The following is a 27,331-nucleotide window of genomic DNA, read 5'->3' as shown; positions in this document are numbered from 1 at the left end:
ATCATTTTCTTACACCGGAGCCCACACCAGGAAAGTCCTCTAGGCAGCAGTTTCTCATTTCAGACACCACAGACGGAAGCCACTCGGCTCAGCTGAGGTCAGGTGCCCATCACAGCTTAACACAAGGGCACAGTAGCCAGGCCCAGCAGAGTTTTCTGTCCTACTGGGTCCCTCTGTGTTAGCCACGCCGCCCACAGCCATTCAGTCCCAAGGAAATCACACAGAGGTCTACACTAATCATAAACTGATTGGCCCATTAGCTCAGGCTTCTTATAACTCTTATAACTTATATTAGCCCATTATTCTTGTCTGTGTTAGCCACATGGCTTGGTACCTTTTTCAGCGAGGCAGTCATATCTTGCTAGCTCTGTGTCTGGGTGACGACTGCAGACTGCAACTTCCCTCTTTCCAGAATTCTCCTGTTCTTTCCCTACTTCCTGCCTGGTCACCCTGCCTATATTTCCTGCCTGGCTACTGACCAATCAGTGTTTTATTAAACAAGTACAAGAATAAAATCTTTACAGGGTTAAACCATTGTCCCTCAGCATGGGGCTACCTGAGGACTGTGGTAACTCCTTAGGATTTCAGAATTCTGTCACTCACTGGATAGCAAAGCAGAGGAAGGGACTTTGAGGGCCAGAGGCCATCCAGAGGTGTGGGGTGTGGAGCGATGGGGACCCACCCTATGGCCTGTTTCCTTTCGTGGAGGCGTCTCCTTTCTCACACAGAGGTGGCTCTGCTGCGGTTTAATAGGATACAATTAATTCCACAGTGGCTACATTTTAATCTCCTTGATTGATCTGAGCTGTAGCTAAGCCTCCTTACAGGCGCCAAACCCTCTCTTGTACCTTTCCATGTTTTCCCCAGAATTTCTGTCCTACCTGTGACGCTGCGCCAAGACATGCTGGTTCTTACTAGATTCGAGGAATTTTTTTTTTTTTTTTTGAGACAGAGTCTCCTGTCTCTCTGGCTGCCCTCAGCTCTCTGTGTAGCTAAGACTGACCCTGAAATTCCCTTCTTTCTAACCCTACCCTCTAAGTGTTGAGATGACAAGCTTGTGCCACCTGCCTGGTTTACGCAGAGCTGAGGATCAAACCCAGGGCTTTGTGCACGCTAGTCAGACACTGACTGACTGAGCTACACCTCAGGCTTCTGGTTTATTTTTGAACTTTGTACCAAATGCTGGCATTTCCCTTATAACCGGACGGGTTTCAGTCGGGTGGGGGGGGGTTGTATGAGAAAATCTGAGTCCGCACATACACCACCTTGAGCTGACTCATGAAGTCTGAGGATCAAAACGCCAAACATCTGCATCTCAGTCAAATGCTTTTTTCTCTTCTCCAGTGAGTTTACATTTTTTCCCCTCTTCTGTCTCCTTGCAGGGGATCAGCTGTAGCAAAAATCATTGGAAATAATGTAAAGAACCTGCAGAAGTTCGCCTCCACGGTCAAGATGTGGGTCTTCGAGGAAACCGTTAACGGGAGGAAGCTGACAGACATCATCAACAATGACCATGAAAACGTGAAATATCTCCCTGGACACAAGCTGCCAGAAAACGTGGTAAGACCTGGTGGGGGTGGGGGACACATTTGCTTCACTCTCCAGGTTGTGACCCTCTGAGTCGCACTAGGACCTGGGAGAGGCAAAGCAACCTTCCGTTTCCCCCAGGTCTCGGATGTCACTTGATTGGCTCTGCTTGTCTTGGATTCTGGTTGGTTTGCTCTTTGAGACAGGTCCTTTGTTTCTTCTGTGGAAATGCGTGTGTGCTCTGTGCCCGTGTGTGCATCAGGTTCAGACGAGGGCACTGGATCCCTTGGAGCTGGACTGACAGAGGCTGTGAAGGACCTGATATCGGTGCTAGGAACCGAACTCTGGTCCTCTTGGAAGAGCAGCAACCTAGCTACCCCTCCCAGCCTCATTGCTCCCTTTATAAGGACAACAACCGTGTAGGATTAGAGCCCTTCCCAGTGACCGTTTCATTAGTTAATTAACATGCTTTTGAAGTTTTAGGCTCCCCCCACCCTAAGACATGCATGCACATAGCCCAGGCTGACCTCGTGTACCTATGACACTGAGCTTGTGGTCTTCCTGCTTTCACCTGCTAAGTACAAACACTGCAGCTTCAGGTCACGCCGAGCTGGGAATCAAACTCAGGACGTCACACCTGCTCACTGGGGCAGGGGAGTTGGGAGACTGAGAGAGGGTCTCTGCGGTCCAGGCTGGCTCCTTCCCCTCTGTGGGTCAGGTACCTCATTGTCATGCCCCTTTCCTTGTGCCAGCCACCAAGGAACTTGCCCCCTCCACCTGTCCCTGTGCCTGTAACTCTGGCTTTCCGCTTTTGACTTTCTAGGTACCCAGGGTACTACCATGGTGCTGTCCTTTTTATTTTCAGACATGAGCTCCCTAGGTTGCCCAGGCAGGCCTTGAATTTGCGATCCTCCTGTCTCACTCCCCTGCGTAGCTGAGATTATAAATCTGTGCCTTGGGGGCAGGTAGATTAATAGTAGGGAATGTGAAGCTGCTGGGTGATTAGAAGCCTGTGCACTGAGGAATGGAAGAAGCACCGTGCATCAAATGAGACAGCCGGTCATCCTGGGCATCCTCACTCACCACCTCCCTCCCCAGGCATCAAATAAGACAGCGGGCATCCTGGGCATCCTCACTCACCACCTTCCTCCGCATACAGAGTGTAGATGGGGCAAAGGCCCACACCCAGGACTCAGTTAGTGCCCTGCAGTTGTATCCAAATGAACATTTGCCCTCTGGAGTGGACATTTATGTGACCCTATTCTTGAAAGTGCTCCTGGAAGCCATCTGTACACAGGACTGGAACCTTAAGGTCACAACACATGCATGGCCCTCTCTCCCCTCTAAACCCTCTCTCTCTTCACTCTAGACCCTCTCTATCTTCCTTCTAGGCCCTCTCTCTCATCTCTTGGCCCTCTCTGTAACATGAGGGCCTTCTTGTTGGGGTTTCTGTTCTGCCCAGTTCCCACATGCAGTAAGCCCCAAATAAATCACACAGAGAGGTCTATATTAGGTTATAAACTGATTGGCCCATTAGCTCAGGCTTCTTATTAACTCTTGTAACTTATATTAACCCATGTTCTTATCTATGTTAGCCACATGGCTCAGTACCTTTTTCAGTGGGGCAGGTCACATCCTGCTTCTTCTGTGTATGGGCCAGGACTTGAGAGGAATGGGCTTCCACCTTTACTTCCTGTCTGGTTGTCCCACCTATTCTTCCTGCCTGGCCAATCAGCATTTATTTAAAACATGATTGACAGAATACAGACAATTCTACCCCACCACCTCTCTCTCCTCTAGGCTCTCTCCTGGCTTCTGTATCCCAGGCTCATTTTTAAGCACTGTCTCCTTGTGACTTGAGAAGAAAGTACAAACACAGGAATGCCAGCTCTTTTTTTTTTTTAACTGCTTATTTTAACTAATTTTATTTTTCTTTCTTTTTTTTTTTTTTCTAAGGGTTTTTGTGTTTAACAACCTAGGCTGCCCTGGAACTTGCTCTGTAGACTAGGCTGACTTCGAACTCACAGAGATTTGCCTTCCTCTGCCTCCCAAGAGCTGGGACTAAAAGTGTGTGCCACTACCACCTGGCTATAATTTTCCTTTGAACTAAACATTTTAAAAAAGATTTTATATTTTAAAGAAAAGATTTTATGTGTATGAGTGTTTTGCCTGCATGTATGTCTGTGTACCACATGCATGCCTAATGCCCATGGAGGTCAGGAGAGGGTGCTGAACCCATTGGAACTGGAGTTATAGGTGGTTGTGAGCCACCATCTTGGTGCTGAGAATCGAACCCTGGTCCTCTGCAAGAGCAGCAGAAACTGCTGAGCCATCATCTCTCTGGCACCCTTGACACTAGGTCCCATGTATTCCAATCTGGTATATAGCTGAGGACTCCTGATCTTCCTGCCTCCACCTCCCCAGCCCACCACCCCTGGCTTAGGTGGTACTAGGGATCAAACTCAGGGTCTCACGAGTCCTGAGAAGGCTCTCTGCTAACAGAGCCCCATTGCTAGCCCAGCACTGCTATGTACATCTGTCAGTGAGGCTATAACTTCAGGGTCCAAGTCTACCTTGCATGGACCTGACCCACCGCACACCTCGCCCTACCTCAGGCCCTGCTCAGGAACCTTCTGTGACAGTGACTGCCCATTTTTGACTTAGCATTTTCACTGGCTCACTAAAAGCTGGCTGGTCTGAGAGTGTGATTTCACTAGACCTAAATAGAGAAGACACTTGTTATTTCCTGTCATTGAAGAGCAATGGTCGATCTGGTTTCATTGCTCTCCACTGGGAACTCGTGTTTGGAGCTCAGCCAGGTGAAGGCTTTGGCATGCCAGCTTCAGCTGCCCCAGTGTGACATGGGAACTACTGATCACAGTACCCTCGGGAGTTGCTTTTCATTGTCTCTCATCTGTCTGCTGAGCTCTGCAAGGTTTTTAAAAAGCATTGTTCTCGTTAAGATTAAAATCCGTATGTCTGTACACATCAGTGGGGTTTTGGTTGGATTTGGTTTTTGACCTTTTGACCTTATATAGCCCAGGCTAGGCTCAAACTTGCTACGTGGCCAAAGATAACCTTGGACTTCTGATTCTTCTGCCTTAGCACTTTGGTATCCAGGATTAAAGAGAGGCTGAGGGAGGAGGTGGCCCAGGATACATGGTGACTCCAGGGCTGCCTGGACAATAAAGGGTGACCCTGTCTCAAAAAACAATAATAAGAACAATAGAGCGGGCATCTGCACCCTAGCCTGGTGACTCGAGCCTGATGCCCAGAACTTCCACAGAGGAGAGACCTGAGTTGTCCTCTGACCTCCACATGCATGCCACAACATGTACACACACACACACACACACACACACACACACCAATAAATAAATAAATAAGATGTAATTTTTAAGCAACACTTATTAAAAGAACACGTCAGGGTCCTTTTCCTAGGAAGAATGGGGTGGAGGCGGCAGAGCCTCATGGCCATGCGCATTCTGAAGGGGCGAGGGGACGGACTGACTGGCCTTCTGCGGAGTTACCCGTCTCCCAATTTGCTGCAGGTCGCTGTCCCGAATCTCAGCGAGGCCGTGCAGGATGCGGACCTGCTGGTGTTTGTCATCCCCCACCAGTTCATCCACAAGATCTGCGATGAGATCACGGGCAAGGTGCCCAAGAAGGCCCTGGGCATCACGCTTATCAAGGTAACCACACGTGAAGAGCAGGCGGGAGTAAGGTCCCTGGACCCTGCCTCCTCCAGAGTTCACTCCCTCTTTCCTGTGCTTGCGAAGGTCTGTCGGGCACCTGTCTCGTTAGTCATGACAAACACCTGGCAGGAAGCAGCGTCAGCAGGGAGAGGTTTATTGGCGCCCACTCTCTGAAGCAAGGCGGTCCATTACGGGCAGGGAGTCAAGGCCGGCGTGACTGTGGGCAGCTGCGTGGAGGCAGCTGCAGAAGGTGGCTGCTAGTTCACGTCTCAGCAGACCAGAATGGAGAAACGCCGAATTTTTTCCGGCATCCGCTGGCTGCCTGCGTTTTTTGTTTTATTTAATCTGTTTTGTGATGCTGGAACCTTGTGCGTGCCAGGCAAGGACTCTATACCAGGCGAGCACTGAGCCGTAGTCCCAGCCTCCTCTTCCTTTCTCATTCAGTCTGGGAGCCTGGCCCAGGAGATGGGGCCACCATTCTCAGGAGTAACTATTCTCTCTTAGTTAATCTTGCATTACCAGTGACTAGTCCAGTCAAGGGAGTTAGCCATCCATGCAGGGTGAGATGGCTTGCTGGGTAAATGTGCCGCTGTGAATCTTGACCTGAATTTGATCCCAGTATTATGGCAGGAAAGGTATTGTTGTTATTGATTGTTGTATTTTATTGATTTTTCATCTTCAACTAAAAAGCTCCTTCCATTCATTTAATTTGGTTTCCTAGGCATTCTTACCCTCCCCCAGACAGTTACAGTGTGTTACTGTCCTAGCTGCCCTGGAACCAGCTCTTGTAGACCAGGCTGGCCTCAAATTCACAGAGGCCTGCCTCTGCCTCCCAAGTGCTTGGATTAAAGGCATGCGCCAACCACTGCCAGGCTCCCAGGCATTCTTGTATGTGTGTGTGTACACACAACACACACAAACACACAATATCTATATCTATAGATAGATATGTAAATTTTTTTCTTCGTATAGACTTTTTAAAACAAGTCCACAAACTTCACCAAAAAGTGAGTGATAAACACCATGAATCAGGGAACAGATATGAGCCAGCATCATATACGCACCTATGTGTGTAAGTTTCTAACATAGTCATACAGCGCCAAGAACAACAGCACAGATGGACACTGCAGTGCGCACCTGCAAGAAAGTGAGCACCTTTCAAAGAAGACAGTTACATATAAAATGATCAAGAAAATCAGCAGGTGGACTGCGAAGGTGGCTCAGTGGTTAAGAGCACTCACTGCTCCAGTGGAGGGCTAAAGTTTTATTGTTAGCACCCACCTAGAGGCACCTGTCTTTAACTCCACTTCCACGGTGCCTGATGCCCTCTGCTGGCCTTTGTGGGAACTGCACTCACAGTAGACATACACGGCAGCCAAAATGTTTATGCACTATAAAAATTAATTTAGTAAAAGAAAATTGAGTGAGGTATGGACAGTATACAGGATGGCTGTTCTGTCAGATGGGAGAGGAACCTGGGGAGAGGACCCCCCCACACCCTGCCTGTTATGGAAGGAGCCAATGAAGGAGCTAGCCAAAATTTATTTTATGAATTATGTGTGTGTCTAAGTATGGGTGTGTACACATGAGTGAAGGTTCCTTCACAGGCAGAGGCATCGGATCCCCTGGAGCTGGAACCAAGCGCAGATCTATCTCCCCAACCCTAGAGAAAAGAATCTTTATGTCATAGCGACTGGGCCTGCCGGTGTGGCACCAGCTTATAATAGGCTCCATACTTGGTGCAGCCAGAGCCAGATGACAGTATGGTTGTCCTTGTCACGGGGGTTGCCCACTATTCCCTTGTTGGTGATGGATGGGACTAAACTGGGGTCTTCTTTGGTGCTTGGTGGAGTCTACCTTGGGGGTAGTGTATGCTATGGGTCCAGTCCCTTCTGTCCAGGAGCCCTGGAAGGAGCCACTGGGCCTGTGTGCTCCCAGGTCAGAGTTCCTATTCTTCAAAGTAACCTTAACTCCCTTGGAGGGGTCTCTGCAAACACTATGGCCAGCAGACTGTGGATTCTCCAGAGATAAGAAGACAGTCTGGTTTAGCATGACTCAGCCGGTGTTGCTTCTAACGTTGAGATTCAGACTCAGCGGGTGGTGGGTCAAACTTTGAGAGTCATTTATTTTAGGCATATTTAAGCACAGCACAATTTGGTAAAAAAAATTCCTGGTGATAATTAACTCAATCCTGTGTGCACAGTAAAGCCCAAGACAAGACTGCACCACAGCTCTGTGTAAAGACACGTGACATTTTCCATTAAGATGGGCTTTATAGATTGACTGAGAAAAACACACTCACACTAGGGCCTGGGGGAGAATCTGCTGTGGTGTCAAAGGTCAGCAGGCTATTAAACACGTCTGTTCCCAGCCTTCTGGTCAGGAGACAGGTTATAACTCGCTTTGATGAGCCAACCCCACATGTCCTCATTCTGGGTCCCCTGGTGCTCATCTGCCTCCCACACCGTCTTACACAAAGCTAGTTGCTTCATTCTGTTCCTTCCTGTGTGTTTGATAGAGACAGAGCCTCGCTGACTCCCAACTTTCTATGCAGCCAAGGCTGGCCTTGAACTCACAGCAGTCCTCCTGCCTCAGCTGGATTGCAGGTATGAGTCCCCATGCTCAGCTAGGACTACTTACAAAACAAGCGTCTCTCGCCTCTTTGCTTCACAGTCCTCCTGACTTCTCTGCACCCTTCCAGGGCATAGATGAGGGCCCCGAAGGGCTGAAGCTCATCTCCGACATCATCAGAGAGAAGATGGGCATTGACATCAGCGTGCTGATGGGGGCCAACATCGCCAGTGAGGTGGCAGCCGAGAAGTTCTGTGAGACCACCATTGGTGAGGCTGCCGAGGGCCCTAGCAGTACTGGGGTTAGCCTGTACTACTTGCCCCCCCCCCTCCAGCCCCTGCTTGGTTCTTCCTCTCTTCCCTGCTTTGGAGCTGGAGGCTCAGGGCTTCATATTGCTACACACATGCTCTACCTATGAACTCAAGCCTGTAATTCCAGTATTCTAATAGGTGGAGGCAGGAGGATTAGGATTACCTGGTGAATTTGAGGCCATCGTGGGCCACCTGCGACCCTGTCTGAGTAGAAAGCAGGGAAGAGGTGCTGGGGTCAGTCGGTAAAGTGTCTGCTACAGGAGACCTGAGTTCAGATCCTTAGAGGGAAAAAAACAGGCTCAGAATCAGGTGTCTGTAATCCCAGTCCGGGAGGCGGAGACTGGAGGATCCCAAGGACTTGCTGGGATCCTTGCCTGTCATTGACTCCAGGATCCACGAAAGACCCTACTTGTAAAAAAAGCTGGAGGGGCCAAAGAGATGGCTCAGCATCTATTGCTCTTATAGAAGAGCCAGGCTCAGCCCCCAGCATCTACATGGAGGCTCAGAAATGCCTGTAACTTCAGAGAGATCCAATGCTCTCTCTGGCCTCCATGGACACCAGGCATATATATGGCGCACACACAGACATGTAGGGAAAACACCCACACGTGTTTCCAAATAAAGCAAATAGATCTAAAAACAAGGTGACAGGTTATTGAGAAAGATACCAAGAATTGACGTCTGGCCTCCATGCCTTTACAGATTTATTTTTATCTATATGTCTGGGGAAGGGTGGTATACACACAGTGCAGCTGTTTCCAGAAGCCAGAGGTGCAGGATACCCCCGGAGCTGGATTTAGGGGCAATTGTAAACCACGGGACATGAGTGCTGGGCATTGAACTCAAGTCCTCATAGGTGCCCAACCACTGAGCCCCCGCTTCTGCTCACTTCATTATTTGATGGTGCTGGGCCATGGGCATGCTACAGCTCTACCACTGAGCTCCGTCTCCAGCCTCCGGGTCTCTGGATGCATGACATTAAGGACCAGCGGATGTTTAATTGTAGAGCCAGGAGTCTCAGCTGACTTGTGAATTCTATGGGGAGACGAAATGCTGTCATAGTGTGCTGCCCCCTCATGGAGAAAATGCCTTTCATGCTCCCTATTTTACAAAACCAGTGTGCTTTTTAAAGCAAACAGGATTCCATACTTATTCACAGAAGTCCTGCAAGGGCCACACATCCTAGATATATAACATTGTTCCTGACATCATGTGGTCCAAAAAGTAATATGGAATGGGGGGGGGGGCTGCCCACCTGGCCTTCACACACACAGCAAGCACCTTGCACAAACAAGACACACAATTACACAGTCACACTCACATTCACTCATGCTCGGGCACGCGCACACACGCACACCAGCAAATGTCAGCTGACTTCATAATTATGGGGCCAGAGCCCTGTTCCCACCAAGACTGTTTTCTTTCTGAATCTTACTTAACTTTGCAGCCATCCTGGGAGTACCCAGTGTTTTTTCTCAGGAGGCAGCTGGAGGAGGTTAAATCAAAGATCTGCAAGCTTGGCTTCTGTCTGAAATCACCTAGGGAGCCTCTAAAACTAGCCACACTCTTCCACGCTGGGGCTGTGATTTATAGATCTGGGCCACGGCCTGGTTACCGGTGTTCTTAGCTCCCGGGGTGGTGGCGTGTGCAGGCAAGCCTGGGAACAGCTGGTCCCCACCTGGAGACAGACGGAGCCCTGGGCTAGAGTCTTCTGGGGTCTTCCAATGTCCTGATAGTTGCTGCCAGCTTGTGGCCTACAGTCCTGACTTAGAACCTGGGAAGAGGATTAGCCTAGTCCGCCAGCACCCCACCAGTCAGGGCAGATTTCACACAATGGCATTATGGGTAAGATTTCACTTTGTTTGTTTTTCCTTCATTGCTGCTGTTGTGATCTGGTGTTTTGGGAATCAGTTTCTCAAACTGTGTGTGGCCCAGGCTAACCTGGAGCTCGCTGCTCCTGTCTCAGCCTTACAGACACTAGGTTTACATGCAGCATATGGATCACCAGTGTTGGTTTCTGATGGTTTGCCTTGCTTCAGTTTTTGAGACAGGACCTCACTCTGTAGACCAGGCTGGCCTTGAACTCATGGACATCCACCCACATCTGCCTCCAGACTGCTGTCCTCACACCTGACTGTACTTGTATTAGTCAGGATTCTCTGGAGTCTCAGCACTTATGGAATGAATGTCTCTCTATATAGGTATAAGGAAACTGCTGGAATGCCTTACAGGCTGCAGCCCCACAGTGACTAGTTATGAATGGAAAGCCCAGGAATCCAGTAGCTGCTCAGCCCCATGAGTCTGGGTGTCTCAGCTGGTCTGCTAAAATCCTGAAGAAGGAATGGATGCGCTGACAGGGCATGGGCCAGCAGGCTAAGAACACACCCTTCCTTCCGCTGTCCTTCTATAGGCTTCCAGCAGAAGGTGTAGCCCAGGCTAAAGGTGAGCCTTCTACTAGTGGTGAGGTCTGGATTAAAGGCGCTGACTTGCCTCGAAATCACAAGTGTGCCCTCCATTTCTGGATCACACTTCATCCCAGACATAGCCTAGTCCACAAGCACCAATAGCCGCCACACTACTGTTTAATCAGAGGTATCCAAAACACGCGAGGATAAAGCAGTTGAGTGTATGAAGCCGAGGAGAACCCAGCATGCCATGTCCTGCTCCAGAGGAGGGGAACATGGCCGTGGCCGGGATGGGTTCTCTGACTGCGTGTCTATCCGACATTTGTGGACAGCAGATTCTAAATCACACACAGATCTTACATTCCATTTCGAGAAAAACTTTTCATGTTTAATAAGCTTAAAATGTATGTCAAATGTACTTACACTCAGTAAATTAAAGGTATCTATTGAATTGTAAACAATTGGTTCTAGTATTAGGAATAACCAAACTTCTTTTTTTTTCCAAAATTAATTATTATTGTGTAGGGTGGGTGTTTATGCCAAGGACACATGGAGGTCAGAGGGCAACTGTGGCATTGGTCCTCCCCGTCCACCTCTACATGGCTAGAACTCAAGTTTCCAGGCTTCCACAGTAAGACATTTACCCACCGGGCCACCTTGCCGGGCCACCTTGCTGGCCCATGGTGGTCTTTAATTTTTGAGACAAGGGTGTTATGTATCATACGCTGGCCTTGAACCCCTATACTCTTCGCCTAAACCTCTCAAGCGCTAGCAAGGGATATCATTATTTTCTATTTCTGCTCTCTGAACTGAAGTTTACCCTAAAAAAAGCCACACCTGTGTTAAAAATTCTGCAAGGCTCGCTGACTTGCTCACCAACTTAGTTATTGTAGAGATTTGGGGTGCTATAGATCCAAATTCTCTCAGTCTGTCTTTAGCCCCCTTTATAGCCACATATTAGCCACCTGTGACCCAGGTAAAACCTTTTGGAATGCATCAGCTTCGCAGCCATTGGCATCTACCAACCCGGAGCTAAGATGTCACCAACTGGCACCTGAAGCCGGTGACAAAGCATTCTGTACTCTTGTGACCCCCTCCTGACATTCCCACCAGTGTGTCTGGAAAGCGCCTTGATTCTTGATTTTCTTCTGTTCTGGAATTATGAATGGTTCGTGAGACTGTTAATCATGGTGGCACATTAGGTATTTGAGTAGCTTGAACCTGTGTTCCTAGCCGTGGTCACTCATTTGAAATTCCCGTTTACTTAGATGTGAGAACTATGGTTTTGTGTCTATAGCTATGTGTGTGCACGCGTGGGCATGTGTGTGAAGAGCCCATGTTACTTTTGTAATAAAAGTTAACACTTTAATGTCTGCTAGGTGTAGTAGTGGGCACAGGCTGGGCGGCGGTGGCTCATGCCTTTAATCCAGCACTCGGGAGGCAGAGGCAGGAGAATCTCAGTGAGTTTGAGGCCAGCCTGGTCTACAGAGCAAGTCCAGGACAGCCAGGACTGTTATACAGAGAAACCCAGTCTCGAATCTCCCCTCCCCCCCACCCAAAAAAAGTGGACAGAAGCCTTGTCACTAATCTCCCTCTCTCCTGACCCTCCTACAGGTAGCAAAGTGCTGCTGAACGGCCTTCTCTTCAAAGAGCTGCTGCAGACACCCAACTTCCGGATCACTGTGGTGGATGATGCGGACACGGTGGAGCTTTGTGGTGCTCTGAAGGTAAAGTCGGCCTTGGTATCCCGCCGGGGAGGAGGTCCTCAGGCTAGACCATTGCTGGCAGTCAGTGTGGAGCGTGGGCTCTTTGTGCTGGCTGGCTGGTCATCTCTGTGTTTGTGTGCTCAGGTCTGTGCACGCAGAAGTCAGGACATCACCAGTGCATGTCCTTGACTCCACCTGGTTCGAGACAAGGTCTCTCTGCCATTCATTCACTGCATGGTGCAGCAGACCAGATGGCCCGCAGCCTTCCTGGCTTCCCCTTTCAGGCTGGGATTACAGATGTGCCCTGCTGTGTCCAGTTTCACTGGGTGCTGGGGGTTGGTTCAAGTGGTCAGGCTTGCATGACAAATGCATTAGCCACTGAGCCATCTCCCCGGCCATGACCTTGCTCCTGTCAGAGGCACTTGTGGAAACTAGCAAGCCTCATCTTAGCCTCCTGACTTTCCTCTTTCCTACATGGTAGGCTCTGTCTCGTAACTCTTATTTATAAATATCAGTGAATTGTGATTTTCTTAAAGTTGTTTTTAGATGACTTTTATTTGTGTGCATGTTTTGCTTGCATGTATGTATGTATGTGTACTGCATGCATGCCTGGTGCCACAGAGGCCAAGGAAGGCACTGGACCTCTGGAGAGTGTAGGCTGTCATGGGGTGGTGGGACGAACCTGCGCTGGAGCAGCAGCTGCTCTTAAGCCATTGCCCCTTTAGCCCCAAATTGTTGTTTTCTGAAAAATTGTTATCTATCATTAAGATTTTATTCTTATTTTTGTGCGTGTCAGTCTGAGTATGGGCACATGTATGCCGATGCCCACAGAAGCCAGGAGAAAGCATCAGATTCCCAGGAGCTGGAGTTCCAGGTGCTTGGGAGCCACCTGACATGGGTGCTGGGAATCAAACTCTAGTCCTTTGGAAAGGCAGCAAGTGCTCCGAACCACCGAGCCATCTCTCCAGCCCCCGTTTATTTATTTCTGTTTATGTGTATATGTGTATGCCTGCACTGTTGTCTGTGTACCAAATGTATACAGTGCCCTTGGAGGCCAGAAGAGGGCACCGGCTGCCTTGGAACTAGCATATAGAAAGAAGGTTGTAAGCTGCTTCGTGTGGGCTGGGAATGGACCCGGGTCCTCTGCCAAAGCAGCCAGAGCTCTTGCCCTTGGCTCTGTCTCCAGCTCCAGCGTCTTGTTCTCTGGGGGTGCCAAGGCAGCCACTTGTGTTTGGTTTCTCGATGGTTTCCATCCTCCTTCCTCACCCTGAAGTTGTCTTGAGTGGGAATTGATTTCCTCTCGCTTCACTCCATGGGATTCTCATTCTTGTCACCATGAAAGAGTTGTCTCCCGATGACGAGAGGCTTTTTTCAAAGAATAGTTTATCTTTGTTCCCTGGGCGGAAAGAAACAGTTTCTCGACTGGCCAGTGACCAGGGGTTTTCAGAGGGCAAAAATCTCAGCAGATTTGATTACTGGGTCAATCAGCCCTAGCCCCAAGCATGCAAAAGGCGGCCTGCATCTGCGAAGAACTGTGTCCTGCCATCGGGCAGGGCTGAGGGGTCTTTGAAGCTAAAACAAGGGGACAGAGCAGTGGAGGAGACCTGGCCAGCAGCAGCAGGTTCTACACAGTTACTGCAAAAATTGATGCAATTGTTTTTGGGGTTGTTTGCTTTTTGAGATAGGGCATCAAGTAGCGCTGTCTGCTTTCCAGCTCAATAAGTCGGTGAGAATGACCTTGAGCTTCTGATCCTCCTGCCTCCACCTTCTAGGCACTGAGATTACAGGTCTGGGCACCACATTTGGTTTAGGTGACAGCTGAGCCACACCCCAGCCTTCTTTTTCTTTGTTGGGTACAGGGCCTTGCACAAATCTGAGGGCAGGCACTTTGCCGCTGAGCTGCACCCCCAGCCGTTTTAGGGTTTATTTTGAAGTAGCATCGAACTAAAATGCCCAGAGTGGCTTTCAACATTTTACGTAGCCCAGACCAACCTGGAACCCATTCTTTGCCTGTGTTGAGTGCTGCCTCTACGCCCAGCACTTTCTGTTGGCATAGACTCCTGCTTCCAGGAAAAGCTCTGGGACCTAATGCTTTCCTGGTGGGTCAGTCTGATGAGGTGGCATTTGGTGAGAGACTCCATTCAGACAAGTCTGCTCTGTGGGGTCTCCTGTAGAAGTGCCGTCCAAAGCAGTGGCTTCCCGTCATCTTAATTAAGAATAGGTCTTTAATCCCAGCATTTGGGAGGCAGAGGTAGGCAGTATGAACTCAGTATGAGTTCAAGGCCAGCCTGGTCTACAGAGCAAGTTCCAGGACAGCCAGAGCTACACAAAGAAACCCTGTCTCGAAAAACCAAAGCAAAAAGAATAGTTCAAGGGAAATGTTTCTGCACTTGTCCCTCTGTTCTGAGTGAAGAACAGTCTGAGGAAGCAGGGCTACCACAGCTGCGTCCATGAGCTTTCTCCACAGCGGTCAGAACTGGTTGACCCTGCCTATTTGGGAGTGCAAAAATGGAGCCTGGACCGGTGAGATGACCCTGAGTAAAGCCACCTTCTGCCAAGCCTGGCAACCTTAGTTAGTCCCTGTGGGTGTGACGGGAGAACTGACTCTTAGTTGTCCTCTGATCTCCATACATGCCCAGTAGTGTGCACACACACTAGATATATACACAATAAATGGATGGATGGATGGATGGATACACAGACAGACAGAAGAGATAAATGGATGGATAGATAAGTAGATAGATAGATAGATAGATAGATAGATAGATAGATAGATAGATAGATAGATAGATTAGATAAATGGCACATTCTTTTCTTGTTTGTGGTTTTGAGGCGGGGTCTCTCAATGTAGCCCTGGCTGTCCTAGAATTCCATATGTAGACCAGGTTGTCCTCACAGCAATCTGCCTGCCTTTGCCTCCAGAGTACTGGGATTAAGGTTGTGTGCCACCACACCTGGCTTTAGTAAAGGTAATTTTTTAAAAGCAGAGTGGTAGGGATGTAGCTCTATTGGTAAAATGCTTGCCCAGCATGCCGAAAGTCATGTGTTTAATTTCTAGCACCACATAAGCGGGATGTGATGCGCACACCTATAATCCCAGCACTGGGCAGCTGGAGGCAGGAGATGTGATGCACACACCTGTAATCCCTGCACTGGGCAGCTGGAGGCAGCAGATGTGATGTGCACACCTGTAATCCCAGCACTGGGCAGCTGGAGGCAGCAGATGTGATGTGCACACCTGTAATCCCAGCACTGGGCAGCTAGAGGCAGCAGATGTGATGCGCACACCTGTAATCCCAGCACTGGGCAGCTGGAGGCAAGAGGATTGGAAATTCAAGGTCATCCTTGGCTACATAAGAAGTTGGAAGTCAGCCTCCTGTTCCCCTTGACTTCTCAGTGTAAACCCAAATACCCAGAAGTTTAGTCCAAAGCTGCTTCTGGAGTTGGAGCAGTTGGGAAGGGTGCCCGGCGATTGGCAACCAACTGCCTGTTTCCAGCGAGACTTGCCAAGGTGAACACGGAAGCCAGAAGGAAAGCACCTGCCCCCTCTTTCCCAGGAAGCCTACATCCTCCTTTCTAGTCAGAATTTAAAACCACTTTTTAGAATTAAGATTGTATGGTCACAAAATGCAATGCACAGTTTAAAACTTCTAACCAGCTAAGACTTATTCTGCCAGGAGGCATGCATCTGCGTTTCTGTGCTTGGGGTCACTGTTCCGGTTATGTGCTGGTGGGCTTCTTTCCACAGTCATCAAGGCACTGGCTTTGGTGGCTTTCTATTGGGTGAGACTTTTATGGCTTTTAATAGTCCTCTGTTAAACTAATGACCACTCAGCAGCGGGGGACATCGTGAATGCCTAATCACTCAGCACGAGCCAGAAGCTGTGCAATCCTGTTTAAGTGACCAGCGGGGAGATGATGTGAAATCCCACCCGGAACAAAGGGTACTGGGTGAGAAGATTCTAGATGGATGGTTCTAGAAAGCTTCTGTTAATGGGGGTTGCTGTGCACCTGTGAGTGGATTCGTGCAAGCAGGACGGAGTGATAGAGAGGGAGGTGGAGGCAGAGGGAGGGGGACCCAGAGCCTCTTGTTACTCTTCCCCAGGGGCTGTCCTGCCTACACCAGGACTAGAGATTTAAAAACCCAGAAGTAGGAACTTTCACTGTTAATTGAATCCAGCCATGGCACCCCATGGCTCAGATAAGGCGATCAGAATCCAGAGTAAATGACCTGAGTGTCCTTTCTCACCAGCACCGTCCCTGTCCACACCTCTGCCTCACAGTCCTGCTTGGGTGCTCCTCCCTCCTGATGTTCACCTCTCCCCTTTGGCAGAAGGGCTAGAGCCTGGACTCAGGCAGGGGAAAGCTATTTTTTACGCTGGTTCTGTTGGGTTAGCTTGCTACTTCCCATTGGAGATACCAGCCCATGATGCTTGGCTGTGACCTCATCACGGGACGGCTTGGGCTCTGGGCACAGGACAGAGTAAGAAAAACAACAACAGAAGCCCTTGGAGAGATGTTGGGCTTCTTTCTGTTTCTCTAACACTCAAGAAGTGGTGTTAATGTCTGAGGATTTCAGTTAGGGTCTGTCTTGTATGCATCCCTGTGTGCGTGTATGTGATATGTGTTTGCAGGTATACACACCGGTGCACCTTTGGTCAATATCAGGTGTCTCTTCCATGCCTTCTTCACCTTACCTTCTGAAAGGGGCCCCTCACTGAGTCTGCAGCTCTCCAGTCTGGCTGGCTAGTGAGCTCCAGGGGTCCACTTGTTTCTGTCCCCAAACTTGAGGCTAAGGGCATGCACTCACTCTCTGCCTGGGTGTTGGTGGCTATGTCCCAGAGAACGGTACCACCCATGTTTGGGGGAGGGTACTTCTCACTTCAGCTACCCAAGCAGGATGATCCCTTGCCGTGTGCCTGGAGGCACTCCTCCTGGGAGATTCCAGATACCAAGCTGATGAGTAATGTCCACCCCACGGTCAGTTTGCATGTGCCCCCTGGTCGGTCACACCTGCCGGGCTGGCACACACGTGGTGGGTCTCATCTGTTACACACACCAATTACACTCTGGCCAGCCTTTAATTTCCTTTCATCCAAATGTCTTGCTTGTTTTTCTGCTAACTTAACTCTAGCATCCATGGCTGTGTGGAGTCATTTCTGTTCTAGCTAGCACTGTGTAGTCTGAACCTGAGTCATGTCGCCATTATCGGAAAGATCAGTGAGGTGGCTCAGTGGGTAGAGGCAGTCGCTGCACAAGCCTGAGGACAACTCTCTAGAACCCACATAAAGGTGGACAGAGAGAACAGAGGCCACAAAGTTGACCTCTGACCTCCACATGCACACTGTGACATGATGTGCCTATATGCACACATCACACACACACACACCAATAATAAAATTTTAAATGAACACACCTTCCGAAAACACGCTATTTTTAGCTGTGGCTGTTGAGAGCAGATTTGCATGATCAAGGGGCACCGGCAATGATAACCTTCATAGCAGAGTGTTCTCAGAGGACATCTGCTCAAATTCTGATCTCACATGCTCTAGCTGACTCGCTGTGTGTGTGTGTGTGTGTGTGTGTGTGTGTGTGTAACTGGGTGGGGGTCCAGGGTCCTATTAGAAGAGAGCTGGCATGTCCAAGGCCCCCTAGTTGGGACGTTAGTGACTCCTGGGAGCTTGAGGCGTCCAGGGTCCTGCTGGGGAGGAATCCCAGCCCTGCTCCCTCTGCCCTCCTCCTTGTCTGCCTTTTCTCTGAGTGCAGTGACTGGACCAGCTGGACTGGGGCTCTGGGCCTGCTCGCACTACCCAGCTTAGCCAGTTGACAGAGAACTCCTGCCAAATCTTTTTGGTTCAGTGGGCCAGCTCTTCCAGTAAGAAAGCCCTTGCCTGAACTATGAGGAGGCCTCTCTGTGTCTTTTGCTAACCGGGCCCGCGGGCATGGCGTGTCTCCTGGCAAGCTGCAGTGTGCCTGGCTTCCTCATCCTTCACTGTGCGTGATGAAGGGGCCGCCATGTGAGAATCTGTGAGGCGTAAATTTATTTTATTTTTAGTGTTTGCAGCAGAGCCTTGCCCTTGCTAGGCAAGTAGTCTAGCACTGAGTTCAGGTCAGCCATTGCTAGTGGTGGTGTCTTTCTCCTCCCAGCCTGCCCTTCGACTCCCTCGGTCTCTGAGAAGCCATAGAGGCTTGTCCCTTATGACATAGAATCGCAGGGGCATGAGGAAGTCTCTCCAACCTGGGAAGAAAAAGGACAAGTGCCCTAGGCATTGGCATCAGTGACACATGGGGCACAGATCATGTCTGGGGGTTGGGCCTCAGGGCTGAGCCCTGCTTCTTCCATCTCTTGGCCAGGGGATTGAATGTAAGCCCATGCCTCAGGGTTATGACTGCTGAGGCCCTGCCCTCAACTGCAGGAACCCTTGCAGCACGAAAGGTCCTACTATCCCCAGTCAGCCACAGGTAGTTACTAGGGTTGCTTTATCATGCCATCTTCTAGCATGAGTGACACAGACACACAGTCCAAGAAACAGCAGAGAGGTTCAAACATCCAATTGTTTAGCTAACAATCCCTCTCTAAGCCTTAGCTCATTGACATGAGGTCAAGGAAGCCATCGGCCTGCTCCCGAGTTGGGCTTTGCAAACGCTTAGTGGCCACAAGGGGCTACTGCATTAGATGAAACCTATATAAAACATAGCAAGGTGGCCTAGCTTAGTGCCCTGGGCATGGGTCTAACCTTGGCTTTCCTAGACTCTTTAACCAAGTTCCCTGATAGAGGATCCAACCTGCATGCAGAACATGACCCCTTGTCTTTGGTAAGCCCACTGTTGAGACAGCATCCTTTGAAGTCAAGTCCATCAGGAGTCAGATGGGCTGCTGGACCACCAAAAAGAAAGGGACTGTCATTTGTACACACATTTTATCTTCCCTGTTGCGACTGACAAGCATTTTCTGCAAGAGCTAGATAGAAAGTTCTTAGGTCTCTGACCCCATTTCCGCCATCCACAGCTGCCATCAGTAGGTGGTGTGGATAGGCGCCCATAGGATGCGACTGACAAACGTAGGCCTTAGTAGGTTGATATCCTCTATACCAGATCATCGCCTACAGAAGGGGAGTCTCGTATCTGACTGTCGGTATCTGATTTACCTGTACATAGTAGAGCAGATGCAATACAACGGAAAGAGTGGGTGCCCCATGAATATTCACTGGGAGGAATTTTAATGAAACAAATGGCTGGAACTATAGCTGCATGTCTGCTTACCTAGTAACCCAGCCAGCCATCTCCTAGACCAGCACTTCTCAGCTGTGAGTCAAGGCCCCCTTAGGGGTTGCCGAAGACTGTCCGAAAACAGCTATTTGCATTATGATTCATACCAGTAGCAAAGTTACAGTTATGAAGTAGCAGTGAGAATTTTATGGTTGGTCATCCCCACATGAGGAACTATGTTAAAGGACTAGAGCATCAGGAAGGTTGAGAGCCAGTGTCCCAGCCCACACCCAAGAGAACGGTCCACCCGCGTCATCAACAGATGCTCCTGGTGCTGTGTTAACTGCTGGGGAGCAGTGCAGTTTGCCTGTTTCCCTGTCAGTTTGACTGGGGTGGATTTCAGTTTGGGGGCTGTTTTTTAAAAACATGGATTCTGAGGATTAAACCCAGGTGGTGAAGGTGGTGCTGGTGCTGGTGGTAGTGGTGCTGGTGCTGGTGCTGGTGGTGATGGTGGTGGTGGTGCTGGTGGTGGTGGTGCTGGTGGTGGTGCTGGTGGTGGTGCTGGTGGTGGTGCTGGTGATGCTGGTGGTGCTGCTGGTGGTGGTGGTGCTGGTGGTGCTGGTGGTGGTGATGGTGGTGCTGGTAGTGGTGGTGATGGTGGTGCTGGTGGTGGTGGTGGTGCTGGTGGTGGTGGTGGTGCTGCTGGTGGTGGTGGTGTTGATGGTGGTGCTGGTGGTGATGGTGGTGCTGGTGGTGGTGGTGCTGGTGCTGGTGGTGCTGGTGCTGCTGGTGGTGGTGGTGGTGATGATGGTGATGGTGGTGGTGCTGGTGCTGCTGGTGCTGCTGGTGGTGGTGGTGGTGCTGGTGGTGCTGGTGGTGGTAGTAGTAGTATGTATGGTGGTTATGGCGTTAACGATGGTGGTGCATGTTTGTGACAGGGTATGCAGTTCTGACTGGATTGAAACTCACTGTGTAGACCAGGCTGGCCTCAAAATTGCAGGAATCCACCTGCCTCTGCTTCCCGATTCTGGGATTAAAGGTGTGAGGCACCAAGCCCAGTTTAGCACCGTTTTGATAAAAAACAATCTAAAAGGCAAACTGGTTTGTCAAGAGAGAATGCGCCCAAGGACTGTCCAGCCAATGTGCCACACACTTCCCCCACTGCCCACACTGGCCCTTTGAGGGCTGTGTGAGCCCTGGTGTCAGCCCCTCCTCTGTGGTCTCTGCAGAACATAGTTGCTGTGGGAGCTGGCTTCTGCGATGGCCTCCGCTGTGGGGACAACACCAAGGCAGCCGTCATCCGTCTGGGACTCATGGAAATGATCGCTTTTGCCAAGATCTTTTGCAAAGGCCAGGTGTCCACAGCCACCTTCCTGGAGAGCTGTGGGGTGGCTGACCTCATCACCACCTGCTATGGAGGGCGGAACCGCAAGGTGGCAGAAGCCTTCGCCAGGACTGGGAAGGTACCCCGAACCCCAACCTGCTCTCCCTGATACTGAGACCCTCTACATCTGAGCCCTCCCGGACTGGGGGAAGTCGAGACTTGTCCCCACAGAGATTCCCATAACGGCACCTGATCTGTGTGCCCTGGCTGCGTTCACCTGACTGCTCTGGCCCTTAAATATCCTTATATTTTCTTTCTTTTTATTTTGTAAAGTAGCATACTTTAGCAGGTTTTGTGATGGCATTTTTATAATACTTAATTTAGGTTGATTCTCCCCCAAGCCCTCTGCCTCCCAACTTGCCTCTCCTCACCCCATCCTGACTGTGCCCTTCTATTGCCAGAATCCCCCCTCCATTTTTATATCACATGTGTTCTGCTACCCTCCCTGATCCCAAGAAGCCTCTCTCCCCCTTCTCAGGGGTCCTTTCTAGTCTCCTGGCCTCTGCCCGCACCCACTCCAACATAAATGCATAGATATAGACAATAGAAGCTAGGAGACTGAGGAGATGGCTCAGACACACAAACATGAGGACCTCACAGTGGCTCAGTGGCACCCACATGGAAAGCTGGCTGTAGCCATGTGAACCTGTAATGTCCAGGCTGGGGAGCAGAGACTGGAGAATGCCCCAGGCCTCCAGCTCAGCAGGCCCAGCTCAGCTGGTGAGTTTCAGGGAGGAAGGTGGAGAGAGACTGAGGAAGACACAGACATCAGCTGCTGGCCTCTAAAAGCATGCACACACACAGGCATGAACGCACAAGTACACAAACATACACGCACATGCACACACACGGTTGGAAGTAAGAACCTCGTATGAGAGAACATGCACCTTCCTGAGCCTGGTTGGCTTCGCTTAATGTGACACTTTCCAGTCCTACTTGCCTGCAGATTTCATGGTTTCATCTTCCCTTACAAAATGTCCTTATCCTTTCCTTGGCTAGAAACAGGACATGTCAGCTCTCCTCTCTACCTCTCTGGAGAGGAACAATTCTCAAACGGCTCCTCTCTTTGTCCTTTGTTCCTCAGACCATTGAAGAACTGGAGAAGGAGATGCTGAACGGGCAGAAGCTCCAGGGCCCTCAGACCTCTGCTGAGGTGTACCGCATCCTCAAGCAGAAGGGGCTACTGGACAAGTGAGTCGCCTGTCATCTGGGCTGCTAGTTCCTGAGACAGCTGCCGCAGTTGGGTGCAGGAAGCTGCTCAGCCAGTGTACTCAGGGTTGGACCCGATCTGTCTTGTGTGATGTGGACATCTCTGGTGGGAAATAGCTACTTACACAAAACCAATTTCAACTTCACTGAGAAGAGCTTAATTCTTTAGAAAAAGCATGGTATAGAATATGAAATGTTAGTCAAGTGTTTCCAACATTTTTTACATCGTGACATGACATTGTCATCTGCAAGGTTTACACTTGAGAACTCTGCAGTTGAGTAACAAAAAAAAAAAATAGCAAAAAAAAGTCTCAATGTTTTAAGTCAGTATATAATTCTGTCTGTTGGGCTATATCCATAACCAGCCCTGAGGAGCTTTAGACACACCTGCTAGGTTTAGTTTGTTATACAGGGGTTGGCCTGGCACTCATTTTATAAACCAGGCTGCCCTTGAACTCATAGAAATCCGCCTGCTTCTGTCTCTGGGGTGTCAAAACTTAAAGTGTCTTAAACCTAAAGCTTCCATGCCCAGGTACTTTTGGTTTTTATGAAGGAATACATGTGATGGCTCATGCCTGAAACTCCAGCACTGGAGACGCTGAGGCAGGAGGATTTCTGCAAGTTTGAAGCTAGCTTAGGCTACAAAGGGATTTCAAAGTCAGCCTTCGCTACAGAGTAAGACCATGTATTTAAAGGGGAAGGGGAGTGAGCTGGACATGGTAGCGCATGCCTCTAGCCTTAGTACTCAGCAGACTGAGGCAGGAGGACCAGGAGTCCACATCCAGGATTTGAGGCTAGCCCAAGAGGAAAGCGTAGTCTCGGTATGTCCCCACAGGTGCAGCCTTGCAGGTGCAGTATGTCACCACAGGTGCAGTACATCACCACAGGTGCAGAATATCACCACAGGTGCAGTGCGTCACCACAGGAGCACATGGCTGAGCAGGTCTGTTTGTGGTGACCAGGAGGTAGAGAGTCAGGAAGGTTCCCAAGGGGCCTGTCCCCCAACCCCCCAAATGACTCACTTCCTTCTCTCAGGTCCTATGTCCTCAAGGTCCCAGCACCCCAATAGAGTAGGGATCAATCATTCAAAGAATGAAGGGGTGCACTCAGGTACCAAACCATAGTGGCATGTAGCATTAACCGTCCCCTAATTCTAGAGAAGGGAGACCCTGGTGCCAGAGATTGGAGGGAGGCAGGAGGTTACTGGCCACTCCAGTACATGCACTTGCACTTCCCTCCACTCAGGAGGTGGCATGAGATCATATTTCACACAAAACGTGGACCAGGCATGGTGGCACACACCTTTAATGCCCACATTCAGGAGGCAGAAGCAAGAAGATCTCTGAGTTTGAGGCCAGCCTGCTCTGCATAGTGAATTTCAGGCCAGCCAGGGCCGCATGGTAAGACCCTGTCTTAAACAAACAAACCAAAGAACGGACAGTTTCTGAAGACAACACCCAAGGTTGTCTTCTGACCTCTGCACACATGTGTACCTAAGTGCCTTCCTGCAGGTATCCAGCAGAGAAGACTGCTCAGACACAGGGTTAGGCCAACAGGAAGTCTTATTAACCAGCTGGTCTTTCAGGATCCCAGGACAGCCCTGAGCATTTCTCAAGTGCGAGTTTTTAGGCACAAAAACCATATCCTGGGTTGCCACACCTCAGTTAGCCAGAATCACAACTAACTACAGAATCCAAAAACGCAAGGTTTGTACATTCAGGGACTTTCCCAGAACTACGGATGTTGATGGATTACGTCTTTGTTCTCCCTGTGGCAGGTGATGCCACCTATGTGTTGGGTTTCTAGCCATAAATTGTGCTTTCATCAGGGCATCAGTGGTGCTGTTGTCTGGGGGCCTGTTCACACGCACACACTCACACACACACTCACATTCACTCAGTCAAGGCGCACAACCTAACGTGTTCTTCCCTTCCTGTCCCTCTAGGTTTCCTCTCTTCACGGCGGTGTACCAGATCTGCTATGAAGGCAAGCCTGTCACAGAGATGCTGTCTTGCCTGCAGAGCCACCCAGAGCACATCTGAAGGAAGTCAGGCAGCCAGCAGGGAGCAGTCTCGTCTGTGGTCACGCAGGAATCCAGGGCTTGGCAGTGAGATCCCTGCTGAACTGTGCTGTGATCTGAACACTTACAGATTGTCACAGCTTTGATCCCGTGCTGGGAGAAGCACTTCCCTGTCTAAGAGGTGTGCGTACGTGCGTGCATGCGTGTGCGTGCGTGCATGTGTGTGTGTGTGTGTATGTGTGTGTGTGTGAAAGTGTGCTCCTTTCTCATTCTGTGGGTGTGTCTCTAAACCCAAATCAGGTGTCTATTTTAATGATCACATTTGAAATCTCCCTGCCAGGCAGGGCAGCTTGTGAGATTGGAACTAACTCAGCTAAACATTATGGATTGTATGGATGTGACGCACTTATATGTGAGTAGAAGGTGGAATTGGTTTTTTTTTTTCTGATACAGTTATCCAGCAAACTCTTTGGATTGTGGGTTGATCACTTAACAATCAGGTGTTTTAATTAGATAGTCCACTTACACATTTCTCCGCGATAAAGATGCCACATTTCTTGTCTCTTTCCTCGTCGCTAGCTGCCAGAATGGGCTTCTGCCCAGCAATGACGGAGGGAGGAGACATCCCTGCAGTGGCTGACATCCTTCTGGGGACAGACACTTTGCCATGCTCTTTGTTGGGTGGGCTTTTCTGCACCTGTGTCCCCTCAGGCTCATGAAGGGGCTCTTGTCACTCTCTCCTCATGTTAGAAGCTACAGTTGTCCCTGGTCACCCAGCGACATAGACAGGAGCCTGTCCACACTCCTCCATCCCTCCAGGATGGGACCTGCTAGGATGTCACTGGGCCTCTTTGACCTCTAGCTAATTGTTTATAGGAATGCTATGTGCAGCCCTTCCTGAGGCCACAGGAGGGCTTCCTGCCTTGGAGATTTGTAGAGCAGAATGTCTTGGGGAAGGTCACTTCTCCAAGTGATGTCCCCAATCCAGCAGGGTCATTGTACTCTTAAGAAAGTGGGTTCCCAGGCCTCAAGAATGGCTGTGTTTCAACATGCCTTCCATGTGTTTCTGATGCTCACTACAGTTGAGAGCCACCACATTAGAGAATATACCTTAGTGTGGCCTTCACTGTGCAGTGTTCTCTCGGGCACACGTCCTGAGGTCTCCTGGCTATTCCAGGTGGCCCCTGGGATGGCCATGTGAGTTTGGGAATGGTTGCCTCTGCACACTTTCCTGGGTGTAGGCTGGGTGCCAACACCTCCACAGACCCTGCTAAGCTAACAAGTCCCCAACACGGGGACCAGAATATCAGCCAAAATATCTAGAGAAGACTGTTATAGGGTGAGGTGGCCCTCACTCCCTCAGTAAATTAGGATGGCTAACTACCTGTGAGAGTTTGTTCTGTGTAGCCTGGGCTGGCCTCGAACTTGTCAGCTTCTTGCCTCTGTCTCCTGGGTAGCTGGGATTGCCATCCCCAGCTGGGATAGCAGTTTCTAGACTTTCTGGACCCCTGAGGAAGCTTCCAGGTGACAGGGTCACCAGGTGACAGGGTCGCGAGCAGACAAGCTGTGGTCAGCCTCACTGAGACGCACACGATATGGAGTAAGTGGTTTGGATTCTGAATCAGAATGTGAATGATCATATCTTTATTTAAAAGCTGGGCATCCCGTGAGGGTGAACGAATGAATGTCATACAGTCATGTGCTTCTAACTTCTGAGATTCTCCACTTCCTCCCCCTCATCCTGGGTTTGGTATCCCCACCCCACCCCAGTCAACACCCCTTATCTAACTGAAATGATTGTAAAAATAAGTTTTTATGGGAATTTTTAAACTATCCAAAAAGACTTTTGGAGCACTGTAGAGTCCCGTACCTAAAAGCCTATGGAAGCGCACAACTCAAAGTTTCAGTTTCCTTGTCTCCTAATGAATCTTTTTAAAACTTTGTACATAGGTAACAAAGAGTTACTTTTTAAGATATCCAAAGGGCTGTAAGCTGCTGTGGTGTCTACAAAGTAGGACAGCGAGGAATTGGTAACTTCTTGTGTTCTGCATCCTCATGGACATCCTCATTTGGCACTCACTTTCTCTCTAGGCCCCGTCCTTCCAGGCCCTTCCTCCTCTCCGTCATGAATGCCCCTCACTGACCTGAAGTCAGCTGATGTGCTCATCATAACCCACACTGATGGAAACAGACACCGTTCCTAAGTGTGTGTTCCGATAGCCAGAAGCATCACTGCTGACTGATGTTTCTCATGAGCTGTGGCAGGAGGAACAGAGATACCTAGACAGATACTTTATCTGTGAATGTAAAACGAAAGTATTGCCTTGCTCCTCTCCTCCCCACAGCACTTGGGGACAAATCTGTCTGGGAAGCCAGCCTTCTGACATTTTAAGACCTGGCCTAAGGAGGGTGCTGAGGTGAGGGAGACACAATTGTTTCTCTGCCAGCTCTGCTTGTCGAGCCTCTTACTTCCATATGTTCTGCACGGCTATGGACTGTAGGTGGGTGCATAATTTAAAGGCTTGGTTTAATAAACACAACTGATCAAACCTGTACCATGTAGCCTATTTTTCTCCTTTCTTGTTTTTACAACTTATTGTTTTATTATTGCATTTTAAGTGTATGAATGCTTGGCTGCATGTATTACTGCACCATGAGAATGCCCGGTGCCCTCAAAGGCCAGAAGAGGGCACTGGATCCGCTGGAACTGGAGCTACAAATGGTTGGAGCCACCAAGTGGGTCCTGGGAATCACCCTAGGTCCTCTGGAAGACCTGGGATTAAAGGTGTGCGCCACCACTGCCTGGCTTGCCTAACATTTCTAATCCACATGCCCCACCCTGGAACAGATGAACTCATTGTGGCTGGACAGCCACACTGAGCCATCTCTCTGGCTCTGGAAGAACAGCCAGTGCTCTTAACTGCTGAACTTGACTACAGGGCAGAGAGTTTGGACTTATTTTTGTTCTTTCAAAGTTGTTGACAACATGTGTAGCTACAAACAAGAAACCCTGACCTAGGCTGTGGTTTCTTGGTGTTTTGGACATTAAGATGGCCTGTAGAGGTGGGTCCGCTCCACCCTGACCAAAGGTCAAAGAATTCTAACCTATTCCTGCTCTTTCATTTTAAAATAGGTTTGACACAGGGAGTGGCTGCCTACAGGATACTTGGTCTAGGGTGTATTTGCTACATATCCTGCCCAAAACATCAAAATGCTTTACTCAGGAAATAATGGCTTGATGTCTCAAGTATTGAAGCAAGTAACTGTTCTGGTTGTCCTTTGTGTCATGTTAAA

General features: G+C 49.6%; 1 protein-coding gene across 1 annotated transcript in view; it reads left to right on the top strand.

Annotated features, from left to right (window-relative positions):
* Gpd1l (glycerol-3-phosphate dehydrogenase 1 like) overlaps positions 1-26,592 on the top strand; it is a 37,831-nt gene extending 11,239 nt beyond the window's left edge. The window contains exons 2-8 of the mRNA XM_050126563.1: positions 1,383-1,560; positions 5,079-5,219; positions 7,924-8,062; positions 12,124-12,236; positions 20,654-20,887; positions 21,893-21,999; positions 23,963-26,592. Of these exons, the coding sequence (XP_049982520.1) occupies positions 1,383-1,560; positions 5,079-5,219; positions 7,924-8,062; positions 12,124-12,236; positions 20,654-20,887; positions 21,893-21,999; positions 23,963-24,059 (1,009 nt within the window). The 3' untranslated portion in view covers positions 24,060-26,592. The remainder of the gene's footprint in view (positions 1-1,382; positions 1,561-5,078; positions 5,220-7,923; positions 8,063-12,123; positions 12,237-20,653; positions 20,888-21,892; positions 22,000-23,962) is intronic.
* The last annotated feature ends 739 nt before the right edge of the window (positions 26,593-27,331 follow it).

Source organism: Alexandromys fortis, unplaced genomic scaffold (genome assembly GCF_014885135.2).
Source record: "Alexandromys fortis isolate MF-2015 unplaced genomic scaffold, M_Fortis_MF-2015_v1.1 scaffold_269, whole genome shotgun sequence".
Taxonomy (NCBI): Eukaryota; Metazoa; Chordata; class Mammalia; order Rodentia; family Cricetidae; genus Alexandromys; species Alexandromys fortis.
The sequence above is the reverse complement of the archived record's forward strand: the minus strand, read 5'-3'. Positions and strand labels throughout refer to the sequence as shown.